The 23,100-nt window shown below is 36.7% G+C and overlaps 1 protein-coding gene across 3 annotated transcripts; it reads right to left on the minus strand.

The window, feature by feature from the left end:
* Nucleotides 1–240: 240 nt before the first annotated feature.
* On the minus strand, nucleotides 241–22,444 carry GPD1L (glycerol-3-phosphate dehydrogenase 1 like). 3 transcript variants are annotated; one of them, XM_058183759.1, is made up of 8 exons: nucleotides 21,854–22,441; nucleotides 15,028–15,205; nucleotides 12,546–12,686; nucleotides 10,154–10,292; nucleotides 8,110–8,222; nucleotides 6,392–6,625; nucleotides 5,657–5,763; nucleotides 241–4,317 (listed from the first exon to the last, which is right to left on the minus strand). In XM_058183759.1, exons 1-8 carry the CDS (start codon nucleotides 22,171–22,173, stop codon nucleotides 4,221–4,223), a joined length of 1,329 nt encoding a protein of 442 aa, XP_058039742.1. In that variant the 5' UTR covers nucleotides 22,174–22,441; the 3' UTR covers nucleotides 241–4,220. The 3 variants fall into 3 exon arrangements, with proteins under 3 accessions (XP_058039742.1, XP_058039743.1, XP_058039744.1); XM_058183760.1 differs by lacking the exon at nucleotides 15,028–15,205 and having other exon boundaries at nucleotides 21,854–22,444; XM_058183761.1 differs by lacking the exon at nucleotides 6,392–6,625 and having other exon boundaries at nucleotides 21,854–22,444.
* Between the last annotated feature and the right edge of the window lie 656 nt (nucleotides 22,445–23,100).

Below are 23,100 nucleotides of genomic sequence, written 5' to 3' on the forward strand. Positions count from 1 at the left end.
TTTTGTATTTACTAAATATGTACATAGCAAATAAAAATACTCCTATAAAATACTACTAGGTCAACTCCTGTATTACCTGAATTTCTGTTTGTAAGTGACTATGTTATATTAATCATCCAGGCATTAGGAAAAAGACATTGGCAGTTTCTAACCTTTTGTTAGAAGGTTAGAACCTCCCTTTCTGAAGAAATTAATGTAGCAAATACAATTGAGAAAGTAACAAATCCTAAGCACTGAATGTACAAGTAAGAAACACAAAATATTATGTTTTATTGAAAACAATAACAATGAGTGACATAGATAAATTTTTTACTAACTCTTCCATCTGATTTTAAAAATCAAGTGGGGGAAAAAGGAGTAAAATAGGAGTAAATAGTTTTAAACAATTTGACAATATGCATAACTCATCACATTCAGTTTACAGAACCCTTTGCATATTACAAACACATATACAAAATGGCTATACATATTGAATGTTAGAAAAGGCAGAAATATTAGTTTAGATTCAATATTAAAAGAAAAGCAGTCACTTCATATTAGGCCTAGGAGGCTTTGAAGAGAAATATGTGTTTTCTCAATTGTGCCTTTCCAAATGTATAAACATTTTTTCATTACTGTGTTGTATTCAAGTCATTCTAAGTCATCATCAGCAGAAAAATTGCTTTAACTGCTTAAAGCCAAATATACCAGATTTTCATTGGGGTAGACCTGCTACACCCAACTGACAGCTTTCCAGATGTGTTGGGACTACATCTCCTTTCAACACATCTGGAAGCATCCAAGTTGAGAAAGATTTGGGTCAAGTTCGGAGCATTTTTTGGAGTTTTTCAAGAAGGAGCTACTTTCCTTTTACATTAAGAGTGGGAATTCAGTGTCCCTTCAGACGTTGCTGGAATACCGCTCCGACATCTTCTGATCACTGACCACCTGACTGGAGCTAATGGGAAGCAGGATCTTGCAACATTTGCAGGGTCCTGGGTTCTCCAATCTTATACCAAATTACCATTCTAGACTCCATGTGCTACAGAAAAAATTCAGAGGAGGAAAAGGAAACAAGAATAATGCTTGCCATATATAGTCAATTGTGACTGCCACCCATGGAAAACTCAGAGACTTGTATCTCAGAATAATTTTCTAACATTTTCTGTAAGGGAAGAAAAACAATGGCGTAGAAATTTTTTAAAAAATCTTGATTTCCTAATTTTTAATGTGATCCCAACTGTGAAATGATTGTGCTTGAGTCAGCCTCTTCTATCTCAAAAATCATGCAATAACCTTATTCAGGCCACTTAAAACAGATAATTCATAATAAAAGTGACTGAGGAAATGAACGAGCTCAACAGGAGAATAAACCATCCTAAATTAGTGCTCTGAGGCCAGGGAGTATATGTAAAATAGATGTAGTCCAAATTAGTATAACAATGAACATTTCAAGCTGTAAGTGGAGTTTGATTCAAATCCTGCCAATCAGCCTATAAGCAAACTGAATAACCTTCAGTGGTCATTGTCCTCAGCCTAAGGTTGTTATACGGATAAACTGTAGGGGAACCACGCTGCCATTCTGCTTTTTGAAGAATAGACAGAAAGAGCGTAGAGAAGAGCAACAAAGATGATAAGGGGTTTGGAAGCTAAATTGTGATGAATGGTTAAGGCAGCTAGGCATGTTTAGCCTAATGAAGAGAAAGCTCAGGGGACACATGATAGCAATCTTCCAATACTTCAAGAATTGTCATGGGAAAGAGGGTTTCAATTTATTCTTCATAACACCTGGGAGCAGAGCAAAAAGCAATGGGTAGGAGCTCTTCAGAGGAAGTTCCAATCTGTAAATAAGGAATTTCCTGACAGTGAAAATGATTAATCAATGGAATAGCTTGCCTCCTGGAGTTGTGAGTGCTCCATTGCTGGAGATTTTTTTAAAAAAGTGGACAACCATTTGTCTGGGATGGCATAAGGAGTCCTGTCTAAGGCAGGAGGCTGGACTAGAAGACCTCCAAGATCCCTTCCACCAGTAGTGGGATACCACCAGTTCAGGCGGACCAGTAGTGGCGGTGGCAGGAGGCTCCGCCCACCCGCCTGGACATCATCACACAGAGAAACGCCATGTGTGAGTGAAGTGTGTGCGTATGCGCTCAGAGTTCCGAACCGATAGCAAAGGTAAGTGGAACCTACTACTGCCTTCCACCCTATCATTCCATTATTCTAAGACAAGGTATTAATTTTAGCTTAATAATAATCAAGAAGACTAGTATTCACACATGATTAATTTCATATATGTTAGGTCAGCTTTCCCCAATCAAATGCCTCCCAGAAGTACTGACCTATGTTGGTCACATATGACAGATGCAGTAATTCCACAGATATGAAGGCAGCAATTGAAAGGATAGCTTTACATAGTTTGTTAATCAGACTATTACCTATTTAACCAACATGATTTTTGTCTTTTTCCCCCCAAAAAACATCTTATTCCCATTCTAAACAGTCATACCTAACAATTGGGTCCTGCTAAATGGATTTCCAAAGGCAACTCAAATAACAATTGAAACAGAAACCAAAAAAAAAAAGGCACCAAAATAAAAACGGCTAAAATAGTAATGTTTTGTAGTAATGGGCAATTGCGAAATAATGGGAACCACAAGTATATTCACTTTGGATATAACCAGAACAACTCCTCTTAAATTATCTGCACTAGCCTTCCCTAGTGGGTAGAATTCAAATGTGTGGAGGCCACGCTTTTCAGATTTTTAATAGTCTGTCACTCTCCAGGTGGTTAAAGGCTGGTGTATGTCAATTCTGTGTCTCAAGCACTGGACTGCTGGATAGTGTAAACAAAAAGCACACATGCCATTGTTAGTTCAGTAAAAAAGCTGTACACTCCCATATCAGAACCTTGCTGGAAAAAAGAACTCTTTGGCTCTTTCTAATTTAATCCCACAAATGGACAAACAATATGCTGAGGAAATAAAGATTCTATACCAACCTCAATTGACCTTCACAGTTTTGACACATCAAAGCACGACAGCAGGTTATTTGTTAAATGCCACCTGAAAGAACTGGGCAGCAGGCCAACCTGAATGATAATGGGTTGCAGTCTTGAAACACTATGTAAAAACTTTCACACAGCTATTCTTCACCTTTATGTATAGGCCTATATCATCACCTTAATAATATTCAGCTAGGATAAGAGCAGCTTTGGAGCTGCGTATATAAATCCACAGGATTATGCATTGTTTAAAAATGTGTGATGTTAAGCATCACAGCTAGATCAAAAAGGTTTTGATTTGGTACCTTAAATTCTTAGCTTAGGTCGAGAAAATGGAGAAAGCTGAATTAGAGAAGGGATAAATATTGGAGGGCAAATTTTTGCTTTAAACAGCAATCTTACCCTTAGGAGTACAATTCCCATCACATCCTGATAGAACGGGAGTCTTTAGGAACTGTACTTTCATACACTTACTGGATTGGCAAGCCAGTATTTTTTTTTTTTAAAAAAGAGGCCACAATCACTTTAAAAGCACATTTGAAAAATCTTCATTTTTTAAAATTACTTTTAAGAATAAATTATTTTTAAAATCTAAATTTTAAAAATTTTAATGCCACTTCCCACTAATTAAATGATACCATTCTCATTAAATGGCAATCTATGCCATACAAGATGTGCAAATCTGACTGAAAAAATCTGAATGCGTGTTCTTGCAGCTTACTATACTTTAGCAAGCAGTTTCTAGGTGATATTGATATGATGTGCTCAGTTTATAGGTCTACAAAAATTGACAATTAAAGCTCTCCTTGATGCTATTAATGCTATTAAATCTGGCACTGATAGGATCTTTAGTCCAATAAACTTTTGGAGTACTGTAGTATCTTATTTCTGCCCTAACTGCATCTTCTCTTTGAATCATTGGGAAGTCTAGATGAATCCCTGCTTGATAAGGAAGCATTAGAATTATGCTTAAAAGAACATCAAGCATTTCAGATAGGACAAGAGGATTAGGAAATTTGAGGAGTGTGCTAGTTCTGTACAGTATATTTGAAAGCCAACTAAATCTTAGCCACTAAAAATAACAGCTAGTATTCTAGGAGTTGTATAATACATAATTTAGATAAATCCATAGAAACACATATTTCTGCAATTTCTTCATGGATAGACAAGCCAATGACATTAATTTGAACTCATGAATGAGTATGAAAAGGCAGGAAATGTGACAATGGTAAAGTGTGCTTTATATATGCTCTGGATGGCTTTGGAGGCAGGAGATCATTTCTTGGACAGGCTTTCCTTCATAGCAGATTTTATAAACAGCAGTAAATAGTGGAAACCTAAAAAATAAGACAAGCAATCATCTTACTAGGGGAGACAATTACAGCTATTAGTGTTCAACCTTTTTAATGTTCTGATGTCCAAAACAAATCTGAGATACCATTTATCTATTTATTTTGTATCTTCTTTTTCTGTTGAGGCAAATATATTTAAATGGACTAGCCCCTAAATTAACAAAGTACAGTGCATAAAAAAAATCACAAAAATTTTAAAGGAGAAACATATCTTCTTTTTCCTTCACTGCATTCTTCAGGCAAAGGTTACTTGATCATTTTAAATGTATTCATTGAGTGCCAACATGTTGGGAATGGGGAGACCCAGATTCTGATCCTCCCTTCAGCATGGAAGGCAGCTGAATGACTTTGGACATGTCACTCTTTCTCAGCCCGAATCGGCTTCTGCTCTGTGACTAACAAAATCCCTCTTGCATCATGCCTTGATAGCTTTGCTTATAAGAACTAGATGAGTTCAGTGCAAAAACAAGTGGGCCCTGCAACCATGCAGGACCAATGCTAAAAGAAAAGAACAACATATGTTTATTTATTCTATTTGTTCCTGTTATGGATATGTTAAAAATGGGAACCAGATATCAAAAATTTCAAGACTGGTTTATCTTTTTGCAGAGGTAAGGAATTATAGCCCTTTTATGACCTGTGGACTTCAACTCCCAGAATGCTGGCTCAGGATTGTTTCCCATCCCTGCTTTATGGGAAAGCCAAAATTTTTCCAACCATTTCAGTTTTCAAATCATAAGAACTGCACAAATCTTAAGAACTTCACAAGTCGCAAGAACTGAAAATCAAATTCTGTTAAGAGTTTTTGAACCTCTTTGTAAACTATAGGTCTTGTTTCTCTGTTTTATTTTCTATTACTAACTTTTACAATAAAACAGAAGCAAAGGTTGGGAGAACATATAAAGGAAACTCCTAAAAGTAACTGCCAGTTAAACAAATTGGTATATTGCTTATGATTAAAAAAAGTAAAGTACAGGAAAACTACTGCAGGAGGTTAGGATAAACACTTCTTGAATTTTCAAGTAATCAAGTGTGCAAAGATTTTTAAGCATGCACACGATTTTAAAAGGATTAGATAAAATTACGGTTTGATTTTCTGTCAAAACAAGCAGAATGAGACGTATTTTAATATTATTAGTGGGAGATCATTTAAATATATAGCTCAGGAATCATTAATACCTCAGTCCTAGCAGACTCTCTGAGTAGAACAGAGTCCTTACTTCCTAATACAATCTCAAAAGATCCAAACGTTTTTACAGCAGATTTGGGAGGTATTTGGGGTTGAAAATAGGGGAAGAAATCAGTAGATTAGTTGCTCACTTACTTTTCCACCAAACCTTTCTGCTGAAGAATGCGATACACTTCTGCAGAAGTCTGTGGTCCTTGAAGTTTCTGCCCATTCAGCATCTCTTGCTCCAGTTCTTCAATACTCTGAACGTTAAAAATAAGTATTTCTAAGTTTCACTGATATAGATAAGAATGTAAGATGATAAGCACTCCTCATATCAACTGTTTGCTAACAGTTTCAGATAGAAATCCTACTTCCTAGTTGATTAGCCCTTTGCCAATCTACCAAAGTAAGCAATTAGCAAGTCCAACTCTTACCTATTACAATGAGCAGCTAATCTGCTATTAGCACAGTCTGTGAATACACTGGCATTGTGGTTATGACTTTGCCTAGTTCTACTATTACTCTTAATAAAGTAGTTATTGCCTGAGGCATTTTTAGAAGTTCTGATTCAGGATGGTCACTAACCTTTGGGTGGGATTTGTTTTCTTCTTATTTTCATTTTAACACAATTTAAGAGTCCTCTAAAATATTTACTAAGAAATTCATTATAAAAACGAAGAAAACTGGCCTCTTGGCCACTCTGTAATTTCAGTACTGTTTAGAAATTTTTTAAAAAGTAAGTTTGCAGATATTGGGGTTTATGCTTCTATAATATAAGTTATAACTAAGTGCAAAAATTACCTTATTACCCTCTAATAAAAGAATCATTCCAAATATGTTAGCTTCCTGGGTTGAGAGAAAGTATTTTTAACACTACAAGTAATATACCTTTCCTGTTTTAACAAATGCTTCAGCCACTCTTCGATTTCGGCCACCGTAACAAGTTGTGATTAAATCTGCAACCCCACAGCTCTCCAGGAAAGTAGCAATTGAGACCTGCCCCTTGCAGAAGATTTTGGCAAAAGCAATCATTTCCATTAATCCAAGTCTAATGACAGCTGCTTTGGTATTATCTCCACAGCAAAGACCGTCACAGAAGCCAGCTCCTACTGCCACTATGTTCTAAATAAATGACATGGAAAAGGCAAAGAGACTGCAGGATGATGGAAGAACTCATTGAACTTACAGTTACATGCATGCCACATACATTTAATGTTCTCAACATACACACACCCACACACAGAGTCCTCAACTTACAACCACAGTTGAACCTAAAATTTCTGTATCTAAGTTGAGACATTTATTAAGTGAATTTTGCCCCATGTTATGACCTTTTTTGCCATAGTTGTTAAATGAATCATTGCAGTTGTTAAATTACTAAAATGGTTGTTAAGAGAATGTGGCTTCTCCATTAACTTTGTTTGTCAGGAAGTCACAAAAGGTGATTGGGTGCCAGCAAGCAAATTTGGAATTTTGAAAACATGTTACAAGCGCAAAATGATATTAATATCATTGATATCTTTCATTAATAATCTGCTGGGAAAAGCCATTCCCCTAAAATAGGGGTGTCAAACTGGCGGCCCATAGACCAGATGCGTCACGTGCAAGCCACGCTCAGCCCAGCTCTGCAAAGGCAAAAAACATCACAATACGTCATGTGACACGATCGAATTTGACACCTGTGCCCTAAAGGAACCCTGTTATGTTTCTTCATATCATCCTCTTTAACTGATAGGATGCCCACCCCATTTTTTGGAGTTTTTTTTCGGGCAGACACATTTCTAAATCAAACTGGTAAGCTACCCCTTATGTATGCCCTTATGTATAAATCACTAGTATTATCTGGTGGTAAAGCAACTGAATTATCTTGAAGAAAGGAAATTCTGATTTCTGAAAGTAAGTTTGATTTGTATGATAACAGTGAATAGTCTTAAACAATTACCAATTTCCAGAATTAATTTTACATTTTATCAGCACTTTGCTGTAATGGGAATGCATTTAAAAAGGGCACAAACTAGTTGTCTATCACCTTTATGTAGTGAATTATATCCCAGTGGCCATGTTGGCTGAAATTCTAAGAATTATGTTTCAGTGCCTTGTATCTTGTCTGGAAACGCATTCAGAGATGAAAAGATATGTTGCAATATGTGAAACCATTCAGTGTCATGTAGGATTATAAACCAAGATATAAAAATCTTAATTCACCATGGTTACAAATCTTGGCTACCAATCTTAATTTTATGTGAATCTTGCATGAACTTAGTCCAATTCCAATTTTATCCATGAGATATACCTTAATTGGCTAAAAAGGGAAAAGCTGCCCTAGTTCTTGTTGCCTACCATTAACCAACCAACAATAAAAATCTAAAACACCTATTTCAAAGTGCTTTTGAAATGAGAAGATGTGAGTGCCTGTGTACTGAGAGAAATTTTACATTAATCCAATGAGATAGTTTTGGCACCAACATGTTACTGAAGATTGCAGAGGAAGCAAACACTGAAATCAGTTCTGATAACAAACTCTTCAGCAAGTGTTTCTCTAGTCTTTGGACTGGTAGGAGGCAATTTAGTTTTTTAATGCCATCTTTACAACAACAAAAAAGTACCTTAAGAGCACCACAAATCTCAACTGTATCAGCATCATCCACAACAGTTATTCTGAAGTTTGGAGTTTGTAGAAGTTCTTTGAAAAGGAGGCCATTTTCCAAGATTTTGCACCCTGTTTTTGTTGGGAAGTAGGGAGAGGAAAGGGGAAAAATTGCTAATATCATTTAGTTATCATATCTGCATTTCCAAGCAAGAAACAAAAGAAAACTTTTACACAACATAACTAAAAATGAACCTATTGAATCTTTAGCATGCTGTATTTCCAAATCCTTCCTGATTCCAGAGCAATTGTTAATTCATACCAGAATGGTTAAGATAGGATTTTACTGAGCGATGAGAAATGAACCAAGAAATCTCTAGAGGTCTATGGAGATTCTCAATCATCCAGGTCATGATTGTTCCAAAGCTGCCTTTCCAAAAGGCAACTGGATTGGACTTTCTTGGTTTTTCCCTTGAAAATGTTTCACTTCTTATCCAAGGGGGTTCAGAAGAGTCAGAACTGAGGAAGCTTTTTGAATGACAAATGAAATGTTTTCAAGGAAAAATACCCAAAAAATCCAGTTGCCTTTTGGAAAAGCACCTTTGGGGAAAATCTATAGAGGTTAACACTTGATGATTTTTGTATGTATGTTCAATTCTATGCTGTCTAATCATATTTTATTTGTGGTTGCATCTGATGTAGGTTCTTATTAGTAAAGGTCTCTTTATTTTGTATTGGTGTATTATGGCGAATATAATATAGAGAAAACCAATTTACCCTTTGCCTAATACAGAATCAGCCAAGGCAATACATATTTCATACCTCTAGCATCCTAGTTTATCTTATCAAAGAATCATACTACTGACAAAACAGGCATACTTGAGATACAACGGCAATACATAAGACGTGATTTCTCAGCTATAATACAAAAAACACATGCAGAATTTGGATGGCCTTGATATATGTCAAACTATTGTATCATATTGTTATTGCTTGACTGATAGTTAAATTCATTGAACCTCTATAGAATTTCATTTTAAGTAGACCTATCTTGGATTACACTATTCCTCATATAATTCAATCTGACATTCTCTAGATGCCTTGGCCCAACAACTTCCAAGATTTCAATCCTGGTTGAACATTCTAGAATTATAGTCTCAAAATCCTTGGAGGGCTTCTGCTTGAAGAAATTTGCTTTAAGATCGAATCTGGGTTGGACCAGAAATTTACTCTGCTGAGCTTTTGGACTCATGCCCATCTTCAGGGAACTTCTCTCTACTGGAATACGCTATTCTGTGAGTCATATTTATGTGGTGCCTTCCTATTAATTGATTGGTTGTTGGTGGCTGGTGATTGGCTGTTGTTTCCTTGTGTGGCCAAGCCCTCGACTCCTAAGTACTTGATAAGCTGGTAGTAAATCAGCACTCCTGTTAACTGACAAGGGGCCATTTTCCAGGCTTCAGTTATTTCCCTGGCTTTACAATGTTACTGAAATGAAAAACAAAATGCAACTTTATTGAGAGCAAAAGGTTGTTGCACTGGCAGTGAAGAGCAGTGGGAAAGGCATCTGCTGCAATAATCATTGGCTTTAAAATGGGAAGCATGATTTAGCAATCAAAACTCTGATTCTTTTTATACCTATATAATGCATGCAATGGTCAGTTATAAGGAGCAAAGCTTTGATTACCCAGTTGCATTTGTCATTTTGAAGCCAATGATTGTTGCTGTAGATATTCCTGAACCGACCCAATGTTATGAACAGCAACTCTCCTGATATTTTTAAAAACACAGCTGGAAATTTAGAAATGTCTTTTTTTTAAAAGGAGAATAACAAGTGGGAATATCCTTTCTTTCCTCACAAAGGAAATATTTGCTACTTATTCTTGTTACTGAGGATTGTGTGCAATATCGTACTATAAATTTCAGCATCACTAGGTTCAATGACATCTAATTAATCCATGGATAGGATTAGAGACCAAATATGAACAAATGCAAGTGAGGGTTGGGCAAAACTGAAATGAAGGTATTTATTGAAAAGCATCATGTTATTTTTTGAAATTTACCTATTGTGGTTTCACAGAATTTCTCTGCAGCTACTTCATTGGCAATGTTTGCTCCCATCAACACACTGATATCTATCCCCATTTTTGCCCGAATTACATCAGAGATGAGTCTGAGTCCTTCAGGGCCTTCATCAATACCCTGCAAGAAACATAGGAAAGCAGTGATTACAGTTGATTTGGATGATCTTTACAATGGCATTTTTCATAGCATACAGAGTTATCTAATCTTTACTGACATCTTACAATCAGATGTGTTCAATTTACGATATATTTTAAGCACGGTTCTTTAGAATTTAGATCCTGATTTACACACATTTCTGTCCTGTACTAAATCAACATTTAGCATTTTTTCCTTTCAACATTTTAAAATCACTATTCAAAAATAAGGGAAACATATTGAATTATTTTACTAGAACACCATGACTGGCAAAAGTAAAGCTACTTCTGAGCCTACCTAATTTTTCAGTTAGGGCATCCATTAAAATCTAATGAAAAGCAGCAACATGTAGAAAGAAAAAAAAATATTTTCCACATTATTTATTTTACCTAAAGAATAGAGGTTGGAAAACTACAATTTGGTTTCATACCAATCTTTCCTTTCCCAAAATCCATTAATATGATTTATGAAATAAATGCAGAGTTGTCACCATGATACAATAAAAAACCAGAATCTAAACAAGTATATTGAATAACTGAAATAAGGAGGTGTACAATCTTCACAACATATAGGAACATTCAGGATTTCTGAAAGTTATGGCTCTAGAAATGTCAAGGAGCTACTACTAAACTAATTTTTAACATAAAAATATTCTTAAATATATGATTGAAAATAATCACACTGACTATATTTAGTTTTAATTATGGTAAATTTAAAATGTAAATGTACTAATACCGTATATACTCGAGTATAAGCCGAGTTTTTCAGCACGTTTTTTGTGCTGAAAAACGTCCCCTCGGCTTATACTCGGGTCTATACGGCTTATACTCGAGTTTTTTTTTTTTTAAGCCCCTCGGCTTATACTCGAGTATATACGGCTTATACTCGAGTTTTTTTTTTTTCTTTTTTTCACATTTTACCGGACGGCGCGAGGAAGCCCTGCCGGTGCAGTGAGAGGGCGGGGCGGGGGAGCCGCCAGCCTTCTCAGCTGAGGGAGGGAGGGTTTCCCCAACCGGTAGGTGCCTCATTTCCCACCCTCGGCTTATACTCGAGTCCCCAGTTTACCCCAGTTTTTGGGGTAAAATTGGGGACCTCGGCTTATACTCGGATCGGCTTATATTCGAGTATATACGGTAATCTATCAGATCTTCCACTTTAGGTTGAATTGAACCAGAGGAAAATTGTGCAACCTGCCTTCTAGTAGGTGGAAGCAAATTTATCCTTTCTGAAGTAGCTGCTCATGATTCAAGGGAGACTTGGCAACTCAGAACTATGATTTTTTTTCTTTAAAAATTGTTTAGAATCCAATGATGAAATTAAAAGAAATTCACATATACATTGGAGAAGTAGTTGATGATTTTACATGTAGCTCCAAAACTGAAGCCAAATAAAACTTAGATATGTCTTGTCTTAGATCCTTCAGGATGAAATCAGTTAGCTAAGCAACATTAAATTGTAAATTCAGCAGGAGATGATTACAGTCCAAGGCCAAAAGCAACACAGTTCATACCAGTAGCTCTAGTGCATTGGGCAAGTGGGCATTCATTACCTGAGTAAAAGGAAAGTTAGTTTCCAAAAAAATGTACAGTAAAAATATAGAACATTTCACAGCAAAGCATTTAAGATTTGGCTGTCAAGGACAGCAATTCCAATAACAAATGACCACACAAAAGAACCGGGCTTTTGTTGTTTTTATTGCATTTAATTATTATAATTATAGTATGGTGTTTTTAATGTTATGATGTGATTGGGAGCCGCCAAGAGATGAATGTAAGATGGGTGACTATAGCAATGCTTTAAATAAATAAATTATATACAAGTGGGAATATAACTACAGGAATGTCAGCCTCTTCCTGAGCATATGTTGGATTGATCTATTACCCAGCATCTGGCTGCTCCTGAATATATTCTACCTTCCACCTTCCTACTCTCTTAACATGGAAAGGCTGCCCTTCAGTGCTTCTGTGGGCTGAATGAATGAGACTTCAGCTTGTAGTCTGAATCATGATGCTATCCCTGACATTTCATCACTAAGATTCCCTAGTCTATATTTCTATAGAAATCTTTATCTGCACCTTTATTGAATGGTTATTTAATAAGACCCCCAGAATGACTTTAGTTGAGTTGTACTCCATGATTCAATTAAGAGCAGTTACAGAAATTGAATACATAAGTTAATAATTTAGCGTATCATTTTGTACACAAAAAGAAACATTTGTGTCTTATTTGCTGTACCTTAATAAGAGTTATACCAACAGCTTGCTTTGTTAAATGCCCAGTAATTGCATCACAGATTTTATAAATGAACTGGTGGGGAATGACAAAAACCAACAAGTCTGCATCTTTCACAGCTTCAGTCAGATTTGGAACTGCAACCTGAAAACAAAATAATTGGGAAAGAAAAGAAGAAGAAGAAATGTGTAATCACGTTCACCGATACCCAATTAACTATTATTTATTTTAAATTGCATTTAATTAATAGAAATAGCAAATTCATATAGTAAAGTCAAAAGAAAAACCATTTAAAAATAATAGTTTTTTAAAAATGCACACACTCTGCAAAATGTGTTTATAAATTGTATTATAGCAGACAGAACTGGAAAACTGTAATTTCCAGAATGAATAATTGAATAGCCAAGATATTAATATCTACATATCCAGTTGACCATAGTAGCAAATTATAAATACAAAGAAACAATAAAATTTGGAATGTACTTATAACCAAAGCCTTCTAGACTTTTTGTGTAAAAAATAATTTTGTGACATGGTTTTGATGAAAGATTTAGAAACAATAGGTTGTGGATAGAATGGAAATATGATGTAATATTAGAGATATATGTTTGATTATAATTGGGATAGAAACTATACATTGACAATGTACTGTACATTGCATATAAAGAAAACCTATACAAAATATTTTATAGATAATACTTCCCTCCAGCAAGAGTAGCTAGAATGTTTAAGAATATGTCTGCCAAGTGTTGGAAGTGCAACCAAACCCTGGGCTAGTACTACCACAAGTGGTGAACATGCCCAAAAGCAAAAAAATATTGGACTAAAATACACACTGGATAGAAAAAATGATAAAGGAACATATAGATTTAAAACCGGAAATATTTTTGTTGGGCATTAAACCAGAAAAATTCAGTAAAAGGAATGTATATTTAATAATACATGTATTAACAACGGCCAGAATCATGTTTGCACAACATTGGAAGGGCGAGGAGATTCCTACAGAAGAACAGATAGTAACAAAAATCTTAGAATGTGCAGAAATGAATAAACTAATACTTGAAATTAAAGAACAGAAAAGACTGAATATTTTGAGATATGGGATCTGTTCTGTTGATGGTTAAATAAGAGAAAAAGAAGTTAGAACTTCTAAAATCACAAGAGAAAGATTAATTTTACTATTAGGGTTGATTATTATAACTTATTAATTTTGATAAATATTAATTAATATGTATTAATATTATGAGGGAAAAGCACTGTTGTTACTAGATTACTACTAGAGAACAACACACTGTTTATATGGATTTTGAATATGTTGCTCTTTTTATTTATATTAAATTAAAAATAATAATAAAGGCAGTTGACACAGAAAAAAAAGAGGATGCTTCAAAACTATTTCTTTTGTATATTTTTCATGATTTCTATTCTGTTTTCTCTTTTTTCTTTTCCTTTCTTTTCTCTTTGACATTTACTATATCTTTTCCTTAAATGTATTTATTCTAGATTTAAAGTATTTTAATGGAAGTACGCTAAAAGTATAACCACAGCATTCTAATGAAATTATTGGAAAAACTCTTCAAAGGAAGACACCCTATGTTTGACTTTTTGTGGTAGATGGCAGTTGTTCTTTTGAAATTTAACATATACGTTGTGGCCCACCAGCGGTTAGCAGAGCTGGTGGCAGACTCAGACAGTGAGGAGATTAGGGAGGAACATGTGGCCAGTCCTGGAGTCTGGGGAAGGCTCTGATGAGTGCTCTGCGTCTGAGGCAGAGATGGGGCCAGGGCCATCTGACAATTGTCAGCTGCCTTCGGAGTCGGACATCAATGGGGCAGAAGAACAGCTGGAGCCTGTTCCCAGTGTGCGCATGTGCAGAGCTGCCAGGAGAAGGGAACAGCTGAGGAACAAGGTTCGACTCAGGAGTAAAGCCACAGGTGGATGGTAAATGGCCCCTCCTATAGGGAATAAAGAGGAGCGAAAGGGGAGGGGAGTTTGTAGGAGATCATTAGTTCGCTTAATTGGTTTGTGACTCTCAGAGACTTCTTGCCAAGTTTTGAAAATATCGGCCTGGCAGCTCTCCAAACCAGATAAGATCTGTGACTGTAAATTCTCCCTTGAAAGACTTTGCTGGATGTGAATGAAAGGAATTCACAGCAACTTAATAAAAAGGGTTTTTTGTCAGGACAAGGAGTCTGCTTCATGCTCTTGGGAAGTCTAGGTCAGAATAATATATACATGTCAATGAAAACTGCTTTATTTTCTTCAATCTCTGGAAAAATATCTAATTTATCCCCATAAGGTAAAAATAATAAGCCAAGTCTGAGATTCAGTGAGGGGTTAGGTAGCCAATTTTCCCATAATTGGTTTGGTAGTAGATATTCACAAAAGACTAGAAATTTCCAAAAGAGTTTTCTTACTTTCAGAAACTGTATGTCATGTGATATCAAGATAAAGTGTATTGAGATATATCCATTCCAATATTTACCACATTTTCTGGTAGTTTATATCCAGGAAGATATTTCACATTCTCATGGTCATTATTTATGATATCTGTAAGTTTCCTCCCATTAATAGTTTCTTCAAAAACCCACATTTTCACCGTAGAAGCAAACTTCTGCATTGTTTTTACATTGTTGCCTATTATTTTAGCCACAGCAGACCCCCTGAAAAAGATAATAATTATATGCTTTATAAAATATACATTTTATAAAATATATAAAATATGCAAACTATAAAATACGCAATTTAAGAATGAGGAAGGAAGAAATGTAATCATCAGATAATAGCTCCAATTAATTCATATGATTTTCAATTGTAGGGCTATTATTGAAAGAGAAATGTCCTGGTGGTAGAGCTCATTCAAACTACTTTGCTAAGCACACACACAGAGTATTTCTCTGAGGCCACGAAGCAACATATAAATTAATAAATTTGCAAGGCAAATGTCCTATGCTGTGCTCAATATGCATTAATCTTGTCATACACATCTTCTTTTCATGCTTTCCATCTACAAATCATCACATGGTTTATAGATGAGTCTATCTTTATAATGATATACACCGTCTACCTCCTTTTCAAGAGATATACCATTGTTATCTTATGCCATGCTTATATTTTATGAGGTTTTACATAAATTCTGAACTGAACACTGGACAACACCATTAAGCTCCAGTGCCAGGAAAGCTCCTAAAACTAATGCACTGTTTATAGACATCTCAAATGCCACAGTCCCATTCCTGAAAGAAAGTTTCAGCCGCACAGTGACATCAATGGCCATTTAAACTCAAAAAGTTTCAAACAGAATGACAGTGAATGTATGCTACAGCCAATCTGGTGTAGTGGTTTAGACATCAGGCTAGATACTGAGAAACCATGAGTTCCAATCCCATCTTGAGCACAGTGGGTGACAGTCACCATCTGAGCCCTAGAAAGGACACAGTTGCAAACTACTTCTGAAAAATCTAGTCAAGAAAACTGCAGGAACTTGTCTAGACAGTCTCTGAGAATCAAACATAATTGAACAGAAGAAAAAAAAGTGTATACTGCCCCCTGGTGGTTATTTGTCTCATATACATGATTCTGAGTGGCTGACAAAATAAAAGCATATCCAATAATTCAAACAATATGACTGCATAAAATAGCAGCTAACAACAATAAAAACCTTACAATCAACATAATAAAAAATGGGCTCACCCACAATATCAGGGTCCTAGATTTCAAGTATTTGCCACTCTTTTACCTTTCTCTTTTCAGAAAAAGCTCCCCTATTTTGTTCTGTCCAGTATTTCTGTCCAGTGTTGACTCTTGGTGACTCCCTAGTCTAGTTCCTGTGGTATTCTTGGAAAGATTTTGAAAATAGGTTGCTATTGCCTCTTTCCCTGAACTCAGAGAAACTGACCTAAGATCACTTCGCTGCCTTTGTGTCTTAGGCAGACGCTTTAAGAGTTGTAAACCTAATCTTACATAGCTTCTTCTCCAGAAACACTACACTACTAACCAGAGCATATAAAACATTTGCTAGACCAATTCTTGAATACAGCTTGCCTGTCTGAAACCCACACCACATTTCAGATATCAATACAATTGAACGTGTCCAGAAATATTTTACAAGAAGAGTTCTCCACTCCTCTGAATACAACAAAATACCTTATGCCACCAGACTTGAAATCTTGGGTTTAGAAAACTCCTGTCCTATTGTTTCCTTTTATTATATCCAATTAATATAGTTATTACATACTTATGCTTATATATATTCTTATATATTATATAGTTATTTTCATGCTTATGCTTATATATACTGTTGTGACAAAATAAATAAATAAAAATAAAATAAATAAATAAAATTTCTAGCCTGGTATCTTAATCACTACCCTGGTGCTTCCCTTGTAAAGTAATTTATTACTTTATGATCCAATTAACAGCTAACAAAGGGAACCAGAATTGCAAAAGAACAAATTGTTCCATTTCCTGAATGTTGAAAGAATTCTGTGAGTTTTACTTTCAGGAACATCTACAAATAGTAACACATACTTTTTTTTTCTCAAATGTGTAATTACTCAGATAACCTTATGTCTTTGAAGCAGCAAAATAAGAACTAACAAACCACTGATTATATTAAACAGTTTACATGATCTTCATCAGCTTGTGTTGCAGAACATACATCAACAGAACTAAGACAATAGTGGTTTTAAATATTTTGTAATAGAATTTGAATAGAAATGTCAGAAAGACAGACCAAAAGAAACTTTCTATTAATTGCTCAATTTATTCAAATAGAGTGTAGAACCTAATGTGTTTCTGATAGTTCATTAATCAACACAATGAAATATCAATTTTTCAATGGGAAAAAAGCCTAATAAATGCAAAAATGTAATTTAAATACATTTTGGAACTCCCTTCACCAATGATTAGCATTGAACATTAGATCTATCTGGCAGTCTACTCAGAGTCTACTCTGGTGACAGAACGTTTATTCATTAGGAAGACCGAACCTGCCTCTTATGTTATCAAATTTTTAGAAAACTGTTGACAACTTCAACCAATGGAGGCTTAAACAGGTAAACAAAAACCCTTTTTACTAATGTCCTAAAGTATCATAGGCACTCGTAATTTCTCTCTCATTTCCATTGAACACAATAGAAAGTCCTTGATTTATGACTGTAATTGAGTCTAGAATTACAGGGGTAAGACTGCTCATCCTGAATTATAAGGGGGTCCCCACTTGACTGTGCCTAATTTTATGACTTTTGCAGCAGTTGTTAAATGAATTACTATATGGTTAAGTAAATGCCGCAGTCATTAAGGCAATCCATTGTCTACAATGGGTAGTTTTTGCTGGAAACCGAAATTAGATTGTGGAACACTGAAAAAGCCATAAATGTGGGGCAGTTGCCAAGAACCTAAACTGGATCACATGACTGCAGGGGAGCTAACTTTGAATTCAGATGATAAGTAGCCCAGGGGAGATCAATCATAACTTTGAACAGTCACTAAACAACTAGTCATAAGTGGAGAATTACCTGTACAATTTCCCAAACATTTGATTGAACAAAAGATTTTCCAAACATCTTTGAAAACAATATGTTTTCCATATATTGATAGGTTAATTAGGCCCTTAACAAAAATGTTAGGCTGTTACTTTTTTAAACATTTTTTGAGATATATAGAAAATAAACTGACAAAATTAACTTACAAAATTACTCAATTTTTCCAATTTCATCAAATACATTAGACCAAAACAACTAAATGGGCATTACCAAGATGATCAATCTGATTATAATTTTCCCAACAATGTCTACAAATATTTTGATTTATATCAATTTTTTAGAATTTTAGGGTTATTATTTTGCGCCCCTTCCTAGACCGGGACTCCTTACGCACGGTCACTCACGCCCTCGTCACTTCCCACCTGGACTATTGCAATGCTCTCTACATGGGGCTCCCCTTGAAGAGCACCAGGAGGCTCCAGCTAGTCCAGAATGTGGCTGCGCGGGTGATAGAGGGAGCACCTCATTGCTCCCACATAACACCTATCCTGCGTGGCCTGCACTGGCTGCCGGTAGCCTTCCGGGTGCAATTCAAGGTGCTGATTATCACCTTTAAAGCACTCCATGGCTTAGGACCGGGCTATTTATGAGACCACCTTCTGCCACCGATAGCGTCCCAATGACCTGTGTGCTCCCACAGTGGGCCTTCTCAGGGTGCCATCGACCAAACAATGTCGGTTGGCGGCCCCCAGGGGGAGAGCCTTCTCTGTGGCGGCACCGGCCCTTTGGAATGAGCTGCCTCTGGGGTTGCGCCAACTCCCCGACCTCCGGACCTTCAAACGTGAACTTAAGACTTTATTATTTCATCGTGCGGGACTGGCCTAAGCGTAATTTTTAATTTCAATTTTAAATGGGTTTTATGTCAGTCTATGACCGTTTTAGTTTATTTGGTCTATTAAATATTTGTTTTTAATTCTGTTTTAAACTTGCTGTTTGTATTTCGTGTTTTTAAATATGGCTGTAAACCACCCTGAGTCCTTCGGGAGAAGGGCGGTATAGAAATTAAATTATAAATAAATAAATAAAATAAATTATTTCTATATTCAGTACTTGTTGGTTCATTAAGACTGATTGAAGGAAAATTAGATCAAAAAGCATTCCAAGCTAATTCACTGTTGTAAATCAATTAATCTTGCCTTTGATACTTTCAAGAGAACTACCATATTTGGTGTGAGCTTTCTGTATTCTGCATTAATAATAAAAATCTCTTTATATTTTAGGAGGGTAACTCAATTTTCTTGATTTATGTGGCTCAATGGACTACAAGCAAGTCACAATTGTTTACACTAAGCTAAAGTGTAATTGGTTATTTTTTTATTCAGTGTCATATGAATACAGCTGTTTTCCTTACATTTGGAAACAACTGAAAATAGGGATAAACTTACAATGGATATGGATAAGCAGGTGTTTCTGAAGTTATGAACAGTCGTTCATCAACTATTCAAATGCTGACACTGAATGAAGGTCTAACAAGCTGATCCTCAAAGTTCTGGCAGTTGCAGGGCCCCCATGATCACATGACCAAATTGGGATGCTTGGTAACCAGCTTGAACATATGATCAGTTGCAGTGTCCCTTAGTCATGTGATTGAAGTGGGTGTCCCACTGTCTTCTCATAAGCAAAGTTAATGGGGAAGCTAGCAAAGAAAGGTGCAAGTTGCTTAGCTAAGTCTCCCCCATCCCCAGCTTTCTTTACTTGCTTACATAGACATGCTTTCCTTTCCCCCTTTGTTTGCATGTGCCGTATACCCTCTTTTTCTCACTTTCTTGCATTTGCACATAAACATTTGCCCCACTCCCTCTTTCCCTGGCCTGCCTGCATGTCTACACCCACACTCAGTTCACACACTCTTTCCCTACTCTTGCACTCAGGAAGACATCCCTTAATTTCTTTCCCTGGCTTTTCTGAGCAGCATCTCACTCATCCAATTTATGCCTGGCCTAAGCTAGGTTTCCTCTTCCCCTGTAGCACCACTGTACTCTTTATTTCCTCCACTTCATGCTTAATAACCTGCACATCTGGAGTTACAACCAGAACTACCTGGAATGTGGTAGCTAAGTGATGTAGTCACTGATGTTGCACTTTATGATGTGCATGGCTTAGCGATGGCAATTCAGGTCTATCTGCATTATCCATATAATGCCTGTATATGTTCAGGCCTCATCTTCAGCCAACTACACAACAGTGAATGGAATGAGCTGATAAGATATTTTTCTCTCTCTTTAAAGAATGGGGAAGAAAGAATAGAAAGTTTTACCGTTTCTAAAATTGGTATTCTTAGCACTATTTGGAATGTTGCTAATATGAGAGAAAAAGCAGAACGGGAAAATTTTGAAGGTTTTTGAAACAAATGTTTGATCCTTTTAATTTAAATATCACAGATTTTAGACCTAGGAAATATACAGATTAATTTAGGTTTTTAGTTTTGGAAAAAAAACCAAGATATAAATGGTTTTCCATAAAAGCGTCCTCATTTCTAATAGGAAGTTTGATCAACAGAAGAACAGTCCTAATGGGTCAGGAAAAGACTGGTCCCAGTCCTAAGCCCTCTGTTTCTCACTGGGACCAACCAATGCAGGTCTCTGCAATGCTTGTGAAACAGAGACACATCTCTCTCCCAACAATGCTTATTGCACCTGATATCTGAAGGGATGTTGCCCCACCCGGAACTAAATTGAGCATTCACAAGTGACAGCCCTTGATAGAATTGTACTCCGCAAAGTTATTCAATCCATTTTTAAAGCTGTCCAGGTTTGTTGCCATCATCATGTCTCTTATGTGGCAATGAATTTCACAGTATATCCTGCATGAACAATTTCCAGTCAGCTTCATTCTATGCATCCAGGCCCTAAAGTTTCGAAAGGAAGATTTTGTTTCTTCTTCCCATCCATTATTTTTGTACCTCAATTGCATTTTCCCTATAATCACGTTTTTAGACTCTAAAACATCAAAATATTTATGGGGAAAGTGTTTTGACTTTTGCATCTTTTCCCAAAACTATTACAATTTTTTCCAAGAATTATTTCAGCACAGTGCCACATGAGTACACAGGGCTCCAGATGGGAATTACAACTTACATTTATATAAGGGCACTTACAAGGTTTTATTTTTATGTTCATTTTTATGGCTATCAGCATGGAATTTGCTTCTTTTATAGCCAAAGGCCCCTTCCAATTCTGTAATTGGCTGTATCCCCTGGAATTATTGGTCTGTAACTACAATAAATAAATTACTGTGCCATACAGCAAGGAAACCCTTTTTTGCACTGCAATCACTGCAAGAGATATATTTTTAAACCCCCCCCCCGGGTCAGGTGACCACTGGCCCTGTTAGACAGTATCTACAATCATTCCGGACCCAGCATATCCAGGTGGAGGATCTGGCTGAGAGAATGCCATCGTAAATAACTGGATTAGGTTTAAACACTTGGGAGGCGAAATGCCACCGCCATCACTGGACAATCAAGCGCCCTTTCCTAACGAAGAGACTGACTTGGAACAACCACATCAAGCGGGGAAAGGGCAACCTTCAACCCTTAAAAAGCAATGTGCAAAAGAGTGAGGTGCAAAAGTCCCACTTGCCCGACAAAGCTGCACCCAAGCAGGGCTTAGTCGGAAATCTGTCCACGCCCAATTTAGGAAGGCTGTCAGTTTTCGTGGAGGGATGAACTATGCGGGGATTTCTCCCCACAAAAACCAGCCATAGCAAAGTGCAAGCTCTGTTGACACCCTGCCAACTCCGAGGCAAATGGCATTTCTCACTCACCAGTTTCCCGACCCCACGATGCACACTTTCAAGGGTGCCGAAGCTCCAGCCATTGTAAGTCGCTGAGGGCACGCTCCTGCCGAAAAAAAGCCCAGGGCAAAGGAACTCAGGAATCCCACCAATTGGCCGCTGCAAAGAAACCTCCAGCGGCCATGAAGCACCAACATAAGCGAAGCAATCAAACCCGCCTCCAAACCCGCCTCCACACACAGCCGAAAAACTCCCTCCTCCGGGGCTTGCTGGGAATTGTAGTCGACATCGATTAGTAGACACTTCTCTCTTTTCCGTCTGCACTTTTTGGAGTTTGGAGAACATTTCATCCTGCAGCCTGGGTTCGTTGCTGCTCTTGAGTATGGACTAGACGTACAATCGAATTCATGGCGAATTTAGAAGTCCAGGGGTTTTAACCATTTAACCATAAATTTAATCATTTCAATTTATCTGAGTATAAGCCACACTGTATTCAGTACAGTCTCTGAATAGGCATGGATGCAATTCTCTTTTAGATCCCACCAAAAAAAACCCTCACATTTTGGAAGAAATGTCCATCTCTCTCTCAAGTGGGGAGAAAGACACCGAAAACATGGTGGCTGTTCGGAAAGATGGTTTAATGATGGACAGGATCACATGGTTTTGACTCATGGGCAAAAAAAAAAAAAAAGCAGAAATGCTGAGAGTCCCTGGGTTTTATACCCCTCTGACTTTGAACTTCCTGGGGCACAGGAAGAGTATCCTGATTGGTTGCTGACAGAGGTCATAGCTAACTTTTTTAGGTTGTCTCTGTGTTAAGTTTCCTTGAATCTTACTGGGTGATGTAATGAAAGGGATTTGGGCAATTCCTACTATGGCTCTGCCTGAAGGAGGTAGATCTTTGTTATGTTGAATAGACTGGCCCAGGCCTTAATGGCCCATTGACAAAGGTGGGGGCTGAGTTTCTGCCTCCCTTTTAGGGGGAATATTCTGCGCTTTTAATATTTCCTAAAATCTAATTTTCCTAGGAGAGGGGTGGATGCTAACTTCCTACAACTGTTTATACAATTTTGTTTAAGTATGGTTAAATAAATTAGCTTCTAAGTTTAACAACAACAATTGAAGGTGCTAGAAGTACCTCTGCACCAATCTCCTATAATATTTCTGCAAGTCACAATAGTTTTACCAAAAAGAGAAGGGGGTCTTCTAAATAGAGAAGCAGAGCGGTCAGCAACAGAAAGCAGCAAGCTGATGACAGCACATTTATACAAAGTTAA

The sequence above is a fragment of the Ahaetulla prasina genome, chromosome 4 (assembly GCF_028640845.1).
Source record: "Ahaetulla prasina isolate Xishuangbanna chromosome 4, ASM2864084v1, whole genome shotgun sequence".
Taxonomy (NCBI): domain Eukaryota; kingdom Metazoa; phylum Chordata; class Lepidosauria; order Squamata; family Colubridae; genus Ahaetulla; species Ahaetulla prasina.

What these genes read in the sequence shown, in the direction of transcription:
- GPD1L (XM_058183759.1), bottom strand. Translation starts at nt 22,173, where the DNA reads ATGAAATGTTCTCCAAACTCCAAAAAGTGCAGACGGAAAAGAGAGAAG. An exon ending in ATCGTGGGGTCGGGAAACTG is followed by an intron (nt 15,206 to 21,853) that starts GTGAGTGAGAAA and finishes TATCTTTTTCAG; the next exon opens with GGGGTCTGCTGTGGCTAAAA. An exon ending in AGATTTGTGGTGCTCTTAAG is followed by an intron (nt 6,626 to 8,109) that starts GTACTTTTTTGT and finishes TCATTTATTTAG; the next exon opens with AACATAGTGGCAGTAGGAGC.